The sequence below is a fragment of the Scyliorhinus canicula genome, chromosome 4 (assembly GCF_902713615.1).
Source record: "Scyliorhinus canicula chromosome 4, sScyCan1.1, whole genome shotgun sequence".
Classification (NCBI taxonomy): Eukaryota; Metazoa; Chordata; class Chondrichthyes; order Carcharhiniformes; family Scyliorhinidae; genus Scyliorhinus; species Scyliorhinus canicula.
This window is the reverse complement of record NC_052149.1, coordinates 4,974,996-4,988,834: the sequence shown is the minus strand read 5'-3', so window position 1 is coordinate 4,988,834 and position 13,839 is coordinate 4,974,996. Positions and strand designations below refer to the sequence as shown.

The 13,839-nt window shown below is 43.9% G+C and overlaps 1 protein-coding gene across 2 annotated transcripts in view; it reads right to left on the bottom strand.

Annotated features, from left to right (window-relative positions):
* LOC119964316 (collagen alpha-1(XXIV) chain-like) overlaps nt 1-13,839 on the bottom strand; it is a 341,532-nt gene that overhangs the window by 68,815 nt on the left and 258,878 nt on the right. For both annotated transcript variants that reach the window (XM_038793605.1, XM_038793606.1), the window contains 2 exons: nt 10,763-10,816; nt 9,425-9,481 (listed from right to left, as the gene is read on the bottom strand). In XM_038793605.1, coding sequence (XP_038649533.1) covers nt 9,425-9,481; nt 10,763-10,816 — 111 coding nt within the window. The remainder of the gene's footprint in view (nt 1-9,424; nt 9,482-10,762; nt 10,817-13,839) is intronic.

Genomic DNA, 13,839 nt, shown 5'->3' with positions numbered 1-13,839 from the left:
GTGGTATTGTCGCTGGACTAGTAAGCCAGAGTCATGGTCTGGGAATCTGGGTTCGAATCCCGCCATATCTTATGGGTCAGGGTTTAGAGAACCCCAAATTATATCATGGAGTTCACCTGACCCACAACTTTAAATAGATTTTGGTTATGGGGAACGCAAGGGCCCACTTTACAGGTGTGATGCAACAGAGATCTAAAGTACTTTTAAAACAAAACAATGTTTATTCTATGAATTCAGTTAACATTTTATAAACACACAGTAAACATCTTAGCAACTATCAACTCAAATACTCCCCCCAAAGAATACAGTACTCTATAAGTAACCTGTAATCTTTCCTAACAGCATCCATAAGACAATACTCCCTTTAACAAAGACATCAGGTTTAAGTCCACTGTCACCAGACTCCTAAATGACCCTCTTATGGACTGACCCCATTAACACTACACCCGTGTCTGCTTCATCCGATGCCAATGCTTATGTAGTACATTGTATATCTTGTGTTGCCCTATTATGTATTCTCATGTATTTTCTTGAATTCTGTTTAATTCCCTTTTCTTCCCATGTACTGAATGATCTGTTGAGCTGCTTGCAGAAAAATACTTTTCACTGTACCTCGGTACACGTGACAATAAACAAATCCAATCCAATCCAATCCAAGTTCTCGACTGAGAGCAGTTATCACTTTTAAATTAGCAAGTGATCTGAAGACATTCTTTTCAAGGCAGAGAGAGATCAAAATTACATCATGTTTGACTAGATGCAGCTCCATCTCTGAAAACAAAACTAAACACACCCTGTAGCTCAAAAATGAAAGTAAAAGCAGACAGGCAGCCCAGCTCCACCCACACTCTGACATCACTGCAGCTATTTGATAAACATCCATTTCTTAAAGGGACATGCACTACAGTATTCGATAAACACCCATTTCTTAAAGGTACTATCACTTGACACCCGGCAGATGGCGAAATTTGAATTCAATAGAAAAACTTAGGAATTAAAAGCCTAAAGATGAACATGAAATCATTGTCGATTTTCGTAAAAATCCAACTGGTTCACTCATGTCCTTTAGGGAAGGAAATCTGCCGTCCTTACCCGGTCTGACCGACATGTCCTCCAGGGTGATCAATAAATGTTGGTCCAGGCAAAGATGCCCACAACCCATGAACAAATTTTTAAAATTCCAATCTGCCCCTCACATTCAAAATGAGTGGCTGAGTAAATTCTGAACCAAATCAATCTTGCTTTCTGGGTTATGTGGACGACAATACATTGAATTACTTAGTGAATGATGATGACCAACAGTGATGACACAACAATGCTTCTCTTATCTTCTGCTACCATCTCCTGTCTGACAGAGATATGAGCGTGACCGACATCTGAACGAGGTGGTCTGGGGGCGATGAGGGCGGCACGGTGGTACAGTGCACATTTAGCACTGCTGCCCCACAGCACCAGGGACCCGGGTTTGATTCCCGCCTCGGGTCACTGTCTGTGCGGAGTCTGTACGTTCTCCCAGCGTCTGCGTGGGTTTCCTCCGGGTGCTCCGGTTTCCTCCCACAGTCCAAAGATGTGGAGTTTAGGTGGAATTATAGGGTTACGGAGATAATAACAATCTTTATTGTCACAAGTGGGCTTACATTAACACTGCAATGAAGTTACTGTGACAATCCCCTAGTTGCCACATTCTGGCGCCTACACTGAGGGAGAATTCAGAATGTCCAATTCACCTAACAAGCACGTCTTTCGGAAGAGAAAATGCTGGAAAATCTCAGCAGGTCTGACAGCATCTGTAGAGGGAGAAAAGAGCTAACGTTTTGCGTCCGATGTCTCTTTGTCATCCGCAGTAATTTTCTTTTATCCAGTATTTAACTCACTGCTGCCTCTCTTCCAGGAACGTCTCTTGGGACGTGTGCTACTCACTGTGCTATACGTGCTGACACACGGGCAGATAGGACAGGGAAGTGTGCCTAGGTAGGCTGCTCTTTCAGAGGGTCGGTGCAGACCCGATGGGCCGAATGGTCTCCTTCTGCACTGTAGGAATTCAATGGTTCTATGGTGTACGGTACAGAAACAGTCCATTCACTGCTCCATGCTGGTCTCTCCCATCCCCTTCACCCCACCCTATCAGCAAGTCGGAAATCCAACTGTGTCACATTATCTTTTTTGAAATGAAACGCCATTCCATTCTCAATGGAACATCCTATTGCTGTACCCCTCACCTCTTTAACTTGATTCCAAATTTGCCCAGAATCTGGAAGTTTGCACAACTGTGTTGGAACAGTGTGTTTGATCGCCACAAGAAACGGCAGCTCAAACTTGTCTGTCAATTATTTGTAAGTTTGCAGTGAGATGATGAAGCCGACATGTTATATGTCACATCTCAGGTACACATGCCTTCTCTGTCAATATCGCAGCAACTGCATCCTTGGGCAATTCACTTGTGCACATAATGGGTAATTATGAGGAACTGGCCAAGGCAAATAAAGAGTTGATTGATGAGGAATGTTGAGGTGCAGGATAAGACTGTTTATTCCAAAGGGCAACTACCCAAAGTAGGAACACAGGTAACATACATGCCAGAAGCGGCCAGTGTGTGGAGGGATGCCACAATCATAGGAAAGGCCACTTTGTTAAATGTGCAGGGTGAAGGTCAGGAGATAAGATCCGTGGATTGGCAAAAAGAGGTAATAGTGTGAGTAAGTATAGTAAGTAAGTAAGTATATAAATAGTAAGTGCACTGTACGTTCCGAAAGTGAGCAACAAGGATCCGTGAAAGCAGGAAAAGATCTCGACTTGCAGACAGGACTCTGATCACACCCGGGAAAGTTAATCAGCAGCTGTCAGGGAAGAGAGAAGAGATCATAGTTTGACCAGAAGGAGGACCACAGAACAGATTAGCAATGTTATTGGAAGCCAGGAGCCCTCATGATAGAGACATTTTATGAGCTGCCAATAAATAGGAAGCTAAGCTCATAAGAGGCGAATCACAAAGAGTTGGTATATTGGAGAGCACTTGGATACATACTGAAATTCCAGGTAGGAGACAGCCAGTAGGATGAGTACAGGAAAGGTGCTCCGTGACGGTACATACAAGGTTAAAGCTACACTGGTAGCTCAGGGTCTTGAGGGAAGACTTGGGGACAGGATATAAGACTGGATTCTCCTCCTCAGGGAAAGGAAGCTTGAAGATCTTTTTGGCCATTTTGGCAACATATTCCTGGGAGTGCAGGTTGATAGATATAAAAGCAACGTTTTTGCACAGTGTGAAATTTCAAAGGGCGTTACTCTGAAGAAGCCTGTGAAGTAGAAGGAAAATTAGGGAAATTAAACAAGTGTGTTTATGGATTGAATGATGCATCAAGAGTTTGGTATTTTTCTGTAAGGTCAGGCTTGTTGAAAACGGGTTGGTTCAAGTTGAAAGCAGACCATGCAATGTTCTATTGGTATCACAGAGACCAGCAGCAATCTTTCTTTCTGATGCCTGTAGATTACTTTAACAATGGGCAGGGATAGGTATATACCGCAAGGCAAGAATTATAGCTGGGGGAAAGGCAATTATGATGCTATTCGGCAAGATTTAGGATGTATAGGATGGGGAAGGAAACTGCAGGGGATGGGTACAATCGAAATGTGGAGCTTTTTCAAAGAACAGCTACTGCGTGTCCTTGATAAGTATGTACCTGTCAAGCAGGGAGGAAGTTGTCGAGCAAGGGAACCATGGTTTACTAAGGAAGTTGAAGCACTTGTCAAGAGGAAGAAGAAGGCTTATGTTAGGATGAGACATGAAGGCTCAGTTAGTGCACTTGAGAGTTACAAGTTAGCCAGGAAGGACCTAAAGGGAGAGTTAAGAAGAGCGAGGAGAGGACACGAAAAGTCGTTGGCGGATAGGATCAAGGAAAACCCTAAGGCTTTCTATAGGTATATCAGGAACAAAAGAATGACTAGAGTAAGATTAGGGCCAATCAAGGATAGTAGTGGAAAGTTGTGTGTGGAATCAGAGGAGATAGGGGAAGCGTTAAATGGATATTTTTCATCAGTGTTTACACTGGAGAAAGACAATGTTGTCGAGGAGAATACTCAGGTTCAGTCGACCAGGCTAGATGGAATTGAGGTTCAAAAGGAGGAGGTGTTATCAATTTTGGAAAATGTCAAAATCCCTTTTTTGAGAAGGTGACCAAACAGGTGGATGAGGGTAAAGCGGTTGATGTGGTGTATATGGATTTCAGTAAGGCGTTTGATAAGGTTCCCCACGGTAGGCTATTGCAGAAAATAAGGAAGTATGGGATTGAAGGTGATTTAGCGGTTTGGATCAGTAATTGGCTAGCTGAAAGAAGACACAGGGTGGTGGTTGATGGCAAATGTTCATCCTGGTGTTCAGTTACTAGTGGTGTACCGCAAGGATCTGTTTTGGGGCCACTGCTGTTTGTCATTTTTATAAATGACCTGGAAGAGGGTGTAGAAGGATGGGTTAGTAAATTTGCAGATGACACGAAAGTCGGTGGAGTTGTGGATAGTGCTGAAGGATGTTATAGGATACAGAGGGACATAGATAAGCTGCAGAGCTGGGCTGAGAGGTGGCAGATGGAGTTTAATGTGGAAAAGTGTGAGGTGGTTCACTTTGGAAGGAGTAACAGGAATGCAGAGTACTGGGCTAATGGCAAGATTCTTGGTAGTGTAGATGAACAGAGAGATCTCGGCATCCAGGTACATAAATCCCTGAAAGTTGCCACCCAGGTTAATAGGGCTGTTAAGAAGGCATATGGTGTGCTAGCCTTTATCAGTAGGGGATTGAGTTTCGGAGCCACAAGGTCATGCTGCAGCTGCACATAACTCTGGTGCGGCCGCTCCTGGAGTACTGCGTGCAGTTCTGGTCACCACTTTATAAGAAGGACGTGGAAGCTTTGGAAAGGGTTCAGAGGAGATTTACTAGGATGTTGCCTGGTATGGAGGGAAGGTCTTACGAGGAAAGGCTCAGGGACTTGAGGTTGTTTTCGTTAGAGAGGAGAAGGCTGAGAGGTGACTTAATAGAGACATATAAGATAGTCAGAGGGTTAGATAGGGTGGACAGTGAGAGTCTTTTTCCTCGGATGGCGATGACCAACACGAGGGGACATAGCTTTAAATTGAGGGGTGGTAGATATAGGACAGATGTCAGAGGCAGTTTCTTCACTCAGAGAGTAGTAGGGGTGTGGAACACCCTGCCTGCAACAGTAGTAGACTCGCCAACTTTAAGGGCATTTAAGTGGTCACTGGATAGACAGATGGATGAAAATGGAATAGTGTAGGTCAGATAGGCTTCAGATGGTTTCACAGGTCGGCGCAACATCGAGGGCCGAAGGGCCCGTACTGCGCTGTAATGTTCTATGTTCTATGATTTTCTGTGGAGTCTGAACAATGGGTTTTGGTGAATGTTGGGAGGACATTGCCACTCATGGGGGAGTGTAAGACCAGAGGGCAGTCGCAGAATAAGGGAGTGCTCCTATAAGACGGATTTGAGGAAGAATTTCTTCTCCAAAAGTGTGGTGATTCTCTGGAATTCTTTAGCCCTGGAAGTTGTGGTGGCAGAGTCCTTGAACATTATTTAGGTTTTTAATCAGTGGGGGAATTAAGGGTTAAGGGGAGAAGGCAGGAAGGTAGCCATCATCTTACTAAATGACAGAGTAGGCTTGAAGGGCTGAATGGCCTACTCTTGCTCCTATTACTCGTGGCCTTATGGTGATTGATGAAATCAGGAAAGAGTTGAAGATTAGGAGTCAGGCTGCAGGGGCCATTAACACATAGGGTTAAGCAAATTAAGCAAAAAAATTCAGGAGTGCATTGGACCAGCGATCCTATCTGGGAATAGTTAGTCGTACCAAAATAAATAGGGTGAGATCTCCTCAAAAGGAGGAGCCAGCATCCAAGGAAGAAACCAGTCAACTGAGGAGTTTAACTGGACAGTTGAACTGGTTTTGCACCCAGTCTAGGTCTGACGCCAGTTATGACATGTTGGAGCTGAGTACCTTGATGAAACAGGCCACGGTCGAGGAAGCTTTGAGAGCCAACAAAACGCTGAGAAATTAAACTCCGAGAAATGTTCACTCAAGTTCCCAGCTCTAGGTGAACCAGGTGGTGTGAGATTGGTCATCTTTAGCAATGTTTCACAAGCCAATCTTCCAGGGGGATATTCGAGTGCAGCTGGATTCATCATATTTTTGGTAGGAATGTACGCGAAATGCTGCCCTCTGATTTGGAAAGCCAAAAAAATTAAAAAGGTAACGAAAAGGACGTTAACTGCAGAAACCCTGGTGTTGGTTGAAGCCTTAGATATGGGGATTTACATATACTTACAGAAACGTTGTGCAATAATAATCATCTTTATTATTGTCACAAGTAGGCTTATATTAACACTGTAATGAAGTTACTGTGAAAAGCCCCTAGTTGTCCCATTCCGGCGCCTGTTCGGGTACACGGAGGGAGAATTCAGAATGTCAAATCCACCCAACAAGCACGTCTTTCAGGACTTGTGGGAAGAAACCGGAGCACCCGGAGGAAACCCACGCAGACACGGGGAGAACGTGCAGACTCGGGGAGAACATGACCCAAGACGGGAATCGAAGCTGGGACCCTGGCGCTGTGAAGCAACAGTGCTAACACTGTGCTGCCTTGCTGCCCAAAAGGGACAAGGGGCAATGCAAGAAAAGTTTGCCCAGAGAGTCCTATGTTGATAACCGATCCCTTGGGACAATGTCCATTCAACAAAAAGAATCACTTAAAAAAGGCTAAGAATAGACCCAGCTGACATAAAAGAATGGTGAGAAAGAAGGGGGATTTCTACGATATGGTGGGTTGACAAGCCGCCAATTATCAGACTGTTTTACGAAAATAAATGTCTGCCTGAAGAAGTTGCCACATGTGTTGGAAGAATCTTGAGTTATACTAACAGAATGGAAAACTAACATTTGCTTTGCATTTATGTGTACATATAAATATGGGAAAGGGACTGTGGCATCTATAATGTTGACGCACATGAATTTGATTTCATTTGTTTGGATTGAAAAAATGTGTTCCTGAATTTCTTTTTGTTTCTAAAGCTTTCAAGAGAAAGTGAGGAATCTATCAATGCATCAGTAGCAGCATCCTTTGGAATTACCATTGTTAGGGCAATTGCATTATTATGGAGAGGCGATGATCGTTGGCTCAACCTCCAAAAGAGCATCAATGGGCACAGCTGGAACAGATGGGGGTTGGGTTGGGGGTTGGGGGATCCATAAGGAGTTTGTAACTCTTCTGAGCTGTAGATAGAATAAACTTGCTGAAGGTAAAAGTCAAGCTGCTGCATTATTCCTCCACCCGGTATTACTGATCTAAACATTCTCCCCATTAGCAGAAGGCTGGAAGTGCTAGAAATTTGTAGGAATGTGTTCCCTCAACCTACTGGAGGAAAATTAATTTACAAAGTAAAATAATGAACTGTCGTCGAGTGACAAGATTGTCCAACAGGCAAAGCTTTTGAATAGCTCCTTGGGGAAGTAAGTCTATATGAAGCTAGCTTGACAGGTAACCTCCATGTTTGCTGCTTCTCTATCCTCTTAAGTAAAAAAAACATACGAACATTAAGAGTTTAACATTAAGAGTCAGTGCTATCTTTAGAGTTATTTGCAATGAATTGCTGCCAATTGTTTAGAACACAACAATCATCTCTAAATAGCCCACAGCACAATGTTCCTTTATGTGAGTTACATTCAGAACACATATTGCTATCACTGGCTTCAGAACTGAATCGACCATCATTGAGCTGAAACATTAACATTTTGTCTCTCCTTAGATGCTGCCAGATTTACTCAGTATTTCCAGCATTTCCTGCTCTTACTTTGCACAATATGTGACATGTTGATAGCTTTATGGCAAATTATTTTTTGCCTTCTGCATCGACTCTCACAAACGTCTATAGATGTGCCATAGAGAGCATCCTATCCGGCTGCATTAAAGCCTGGTATGGCAACTGCTCGGTCCAAGGTCACAAGAAACTGCAGAGTGTGGTGAACTCAGCCCAACGCATCACACAAGCTTGCCACCCCCACATTGATTCTGTCTACACCTCCCGCTGCCTCAGGAAGGCAGACAGCATTATCAGAGACCCCTCCCACCCAGGCTTTGCACTCTTCCAGACCCTTCCATCAGGCAGAAGGTACAGAAATCTGAAGACCCGCACTTCCAGACATAGGAACAGCTTCTTCCCCACAGCTACAAGACTCCTCAACGACTCCCCCTCGGACTGATCTGTTCCCTGTAAGAACACTATTCACGATGCCCTATGCTGCTCTTGTTCGGCCCTTGTTCCGCACTGTAACCAATCACTGTTTGTCGATGTACCATTTGTCAATGTACTCTGTCGATTATTCTTATTGTCTACTGTGTAAGTACTGTGTACGTTCCCTTGGCTGCAGAAAAGTACTTTTCACTGTACTCCGGTACAGGGACAATAAATCAATCAATAAATCAATCAATCAATCTTTGCTTGCATTTATCGACTCTCATTTACAATCAATAATTCAAAAATTGCCAAAATAGTTTAAAGCAAAGAATATCCCAGTGAAGACAAAGGATTTCAAGGTCAATTTAATACTTGCTCAGATTGGCAAAAAGGGGACATGAGGAGAGCGTTATAATGATTTGGAATATGTTGCCTGAAAGTGCGGTGGAAGCAGATTTAATAGTAACTTTCAAAAGGGAATGGATAAAAAGTGAAGAGGGTAGAATTGAAGGGTGATGGGGAAGAGCAGGGACGTGGGGGATTAGTTGGACAGCTTTTTCAAAGGGCTGGCACATGTGCAATGAACTGAATGGCCGCCTCCTGTGCTGTAATGTGCTGTGATTCTATAATTGTTTGTTATATTTTCCTTTTTCCTCTACAAGTTTGTCTGGAACGACTCAACCCAGGGGTATGCGAGAGATTTACCGTGGCCACTCAGTATGAAATTCTCATGGATGAAATTCTGCCCTCCACCATACTCCTCTCTGGGGAGAACCATCTTTCTCATCTGGCTGAGAAACTATCACATGGAGAGTCACAATTCACACATGACTAGGGGCTGGTTTAGCACACTGGGCTAAATCGCTGACTTTGAAAGCAGACCAAGGCAGGCCAGCAGCGCAGGTTCAATTCCCGCACCAGCCTCCCCGAACAGGCGCCGGAATGTGGCGACTAGGGGCTTTTCACGGTAACTTTATTTGAAGCCTACTTGTGACAATAAGCGATTTTCGTTTCATTTCATGGCTGCTGTTGAACAAACTGCATCTAACATTTGTCCAAATAATCAAATCTATGCTACGAAATTTCGCCAGCGGAATTCAGGTAATGTGAAGGAACATACGCTGGAAGACAATGGTGAACCATAATTTTCAAATATTAACATGATTTTCTATAAAAAGCATCACCTACTGGTTCACCTAGAGGCCCAGGGAGTCCAATAATATCACTGTCATCTCCTGGGTAACCCTATTAGAGAAAAGAAAAGGACATAGATTGCTATCAATAATGAGCAATAATAATTCATAGCAGGCCCGAAGACTGGTGTTCCTTAAATTAAAAAACCATCTTTACATTTCTGTTACCCTTATCTTGACTTCAAACATTGGGGTAAGTTGTTAATAACCCCAGTTTGTTCACAATGCACAGTGCGAGCATGCTCAAATAATTATTCTGTGGGATATCTGCACTCCCACAATTCTGGCCTCTTGTGATTATCTATCCCTTACCAATGGCAGCTATACCTTCAACTGCTTGGGCGCTAAGCATGAGGATTTACTGCCTAAAACCCTCCAGTTCTCTAAACCCCCCTTTAACGCTCTCCGCAAAACCAACCCGTTTGACCCAGCGTTTAGCCACCAGCCTTCCTATCCCCTGACAAGATTTGATGTCAACTCCTGTGAAGCAACCTGGAATGTTTTGCAGGTAAAGGTGCTATATAAATGTACGTTATTGCTGCCCTACTTTGGGAACTCAAAGCTGGAGTATTTTACCCAGCAGTTTTATTTTGAGCTTAATTTTGGCTAGAACAAAGAACAACACAGCACAGGAACAGGCCCTTCAGCCCTCCAATCCTGTGCCGACCATGGTACCTCCCTAAACTAAAACCGTCTGCACTTACGGAGTCCGTATCCTTCCATTCCCACCCTATTCATATATTTATCTAGATGCCCCTTAAATGCCGCTATCGTACCTGTTCCCACCCCCTCTCCAGGTAGCGCGTTTCACATATTTACCACCCTCTGTGTAAAAAACCTGCCTCGTACATCTGTTCTCAACTTTTACCCACGCACTTTAAACCTATGTCCCCTAGTACTTGACTCTCCTACACTAGGCAAGAGAATCTGACTATCTACTCTGTCCACGCCATTCATAATCTTGTAGCCCTCTATCAGGTCGCCTCGCAACCTCTGTTGTTCCAGTGAGAACAGACCGTGTTTATCCACCCTCTCCTCATAGCTAATACCCTCCATACCAGGCAACATCCTAATAAACCGCTTCTGTACCCTCTCCAAATCATCCACATCCTTCCCGTAGTGTGGCGACCAGAATTGTACACAATATTCCAAATGAGGCCTAACTAAGGTCCTGTACAGCTGCAACATGACTTGCCAATTTTTATATTCAATACCCCGACTGTGAAGGGCAACATCCTCAAAATCCTTTCAAAAATAACAAACACAGTACTAACATTGCTGATTGATATGGTGAAGAATAACATTGAACTGACAAAAAAATCTTAAGATTTACCTTTTCTCCCTTAGGTCCTGGGGGTCCTTGAGGTCCTTGAGACCCTTGGTGACCCTGAAAACAAAAATCCATTTTTAAGCAGCCACGATAAGTTTAAGAGGATTCTTACGAACTGGTCGAAAAAAAACCCAAGTATCCAAAATGACTCAAGGCAGAGACTGGACAAGGTGAAGAATAACATTGAACTGACTCGCTGAATTCCTTTGGGCGAGAGCTGGACCTGTTTGAGCTGGTACAGGGGGGTGGTCGCCTCCTACAGGGGGGAGGTACAATGATCGGCCAGTCTAATCTTGATTACCCCATGGTGGAGGTGGGAGGGAATTGGTTGTGAATCCCCGTTCACTCCAGAGAGGGTACAGGCACGGTTTACCAGGGTGTTACCAGGAATGAGCACCTTCAGTGACGAGGAGAGGTTGGTAAAAGTAGGGATGTTTTCCTTGGAACAGGGAAGATTTAAGGAGTGACCCAACAGAGGTCAACATGAGGAGAGACTTTAATAGAATACGCAACAACAATTTTTTTTCCGATTGGCGTGTGTGTCAGTTACCAAAGGTCTCAGAATTAAAATCATTGGGAAAAAAATCTAGAGGGAAGAATGGTGATTTTGTTTTCACTCAGGCAGTTAATGGAATTGGGAACACTCTCCTTGAAAAGATGCCGGTAGTTGATTCCGTAAATAATTTCAAAGGGGAGTTGGACGCGTTCTTAAGAATGTGGAACTTACATAGTTACGGATAAAAAAGGAGATCGGGTTAAGTATGCGGGGAGAGAGTACTGTTACAACACCCTGGGCTAGTGCGTGGGAAAATCCAGCTCCACTTGACCTGGATTCACAACACAATAATTCTGAGAAAAGCACCCAAAGTCTTTGACCCTTGGCTATCCAATAATTACAGTCACCAGGTTTGTAAATGTAAGCATTTTTTATTTATAACAAAAACTATAATGAAATATGCAGCAAGCACAACTGGTTAACTATTATCTAATTCCCCACATTAACATTACCCCCACCCTCTACACACACACACACACACACAAGACAGACAAACACAGAGGGGAGGAGAGGGGTGAAAATAATAAGTAAAAGGAGAAAGAGTCTTTGTTTCAGAAAGCTGTCTTTAACCAGACCTTCCTTCAATGTAAGATTTCAGATCCAGGTGTCTGTTTGCAGCCTGTAATGGTTTTCACGAAGGACTCATTCAAGTCTCTGCGGTTTCAGAAATACAGAAACTCACAGCCTTTCTGGAGAAAGCATGAGGGAGAGAGAGCTGGTCCTTTTCTCTGTGTGCCCAGGTCTCAACTCTGCTTTCCCTAGGTCCCTGGAAATCAACCCACTCAGGCAGGATCCAATCACCACCTGTTACCGGGCAGAATACGACCTTTAGGCCAATTCATTGGCCACCAGCAAATCAATCAAACCAAGACCCACCCCATCTCTCGGGTGCCATAAAGTCTGGGTCTTGTTGTCCAAAACTAGCAGCACTGCCTATTGTGTTGCAAATTCTTGAATGCCTCATTCTCTCTGCTCCTTGACTTAAAGACACATGTCCATTAAACATCCATGGATCAAATATGATAACAGCAAAAATAAAGGGGAAATAGGTGAATAATCAGGAAGTGGAGTGTAGTGTAATGTTACTGGATTAGTAACCCCGAGACCCAGGCTATTATGTTATGTTCTGAAACATAAATTCAAATCCCACCCTGGCAGAGGGGGACATTTAAATTCATTAATCATTTCACTGCTGGGGCCCCAACTATTTTAAATCTACACCAATGACTTGGGTGAAGGGGCTGAATGTATGAAAACTAACTTTGCCAATGACACCAAGATAAACAGGAAAGTAAGTTGCCAAGAGGAGAGTCTGCAAAGGGCTATAGATGGGGTAAGGTGATGGGCAAAGACTTGGTAGATGGAGTATAATCTGGGAATGTGTGAACTTCTCCACTTTGACAGGATGTTATTCAAAGGGAGAGAGATTGCAGGAGGTACAGAGGGATCTGGGCGTCCTGGGGCATGAATCACAAAATGGTTGTCTGCAGATACAGCAAGGGGTTAGCAAGGCAAATGGAAATTTGGTGTTTAATGCAATGGGAATGGAATATAAAAGTAGGGAAGATTTACCACAGCTGTACAGGACCTTGGTGAGCCCACATCTGGAATTCTGCGTCCAGTTTTGGTCTCCTTCATTGATAACATATATCACTGAATTAGAAGCAGTGCTGAGAAGCTTCACTCGATTCATTCCAGGGGCGAGCGGCTTATCTCATGAAGAAAGAGTTGAACAAAGTGGGCCCATCGCTGTTGGAGTTTAGAAGAATGAGAGATGATCTTATTGAAATACAGAAGATCCTGAGGGAACTTGACAGGGTGGATACCAGGAGGGCGTTTCCCCAAGTGGGGGGAGCGGAGGGGCGGACTCGAAATAGAGGACACACTTTCATCATTTAAGATTGAACCACTGCGCCACCGTGCTGCCCCGGGGGGGGGGAAGGTTGCAAATTCAGGGGCAAGGCGGTAAATTTGGAGAAGGAACCAAAAATCCATTGACTTCCATTGGGATCAGAATATCCCAGCCACGTACAGGCCTGGAAAATCCTGCCTTCTGTTTTTGGACAATAATCCCTAAACCTAAAGAAACATCGAATCTCATAACACAGGCGGCCAATCAGCCCATTGAGACCGTGCTGACCCCTTCGAACAGCAATCCAGTTAGTCCCATTTCCCCGGATCCCTGCAAATTTATCTTCATCAAGTATTTATCCAGTTAACCTGTGCAGGCTGTTATTGAATCTGTATCCACAGGGTGCGTTGTGAATCCGAACGATTAGTTGTTATCCAAAATTATTGTTGCCTCTCTTCTCTTGCTTTGAATCGGTGCCCCCTGGTTACCCATCACTGAACCATCAAAAACTGTTCCCATTTATTTGCTCCATCTAAATCATTCATGCTCTTCAATAACTACCGAATCACAGAGGTTTTCATAGAATATAATTTACAGTGGAGTCTGCACCGACAGCTGGAAAGAGAACTCTACTTAAGCCCACGCCTCCACCCTGTCCCTGTAACCCCACCT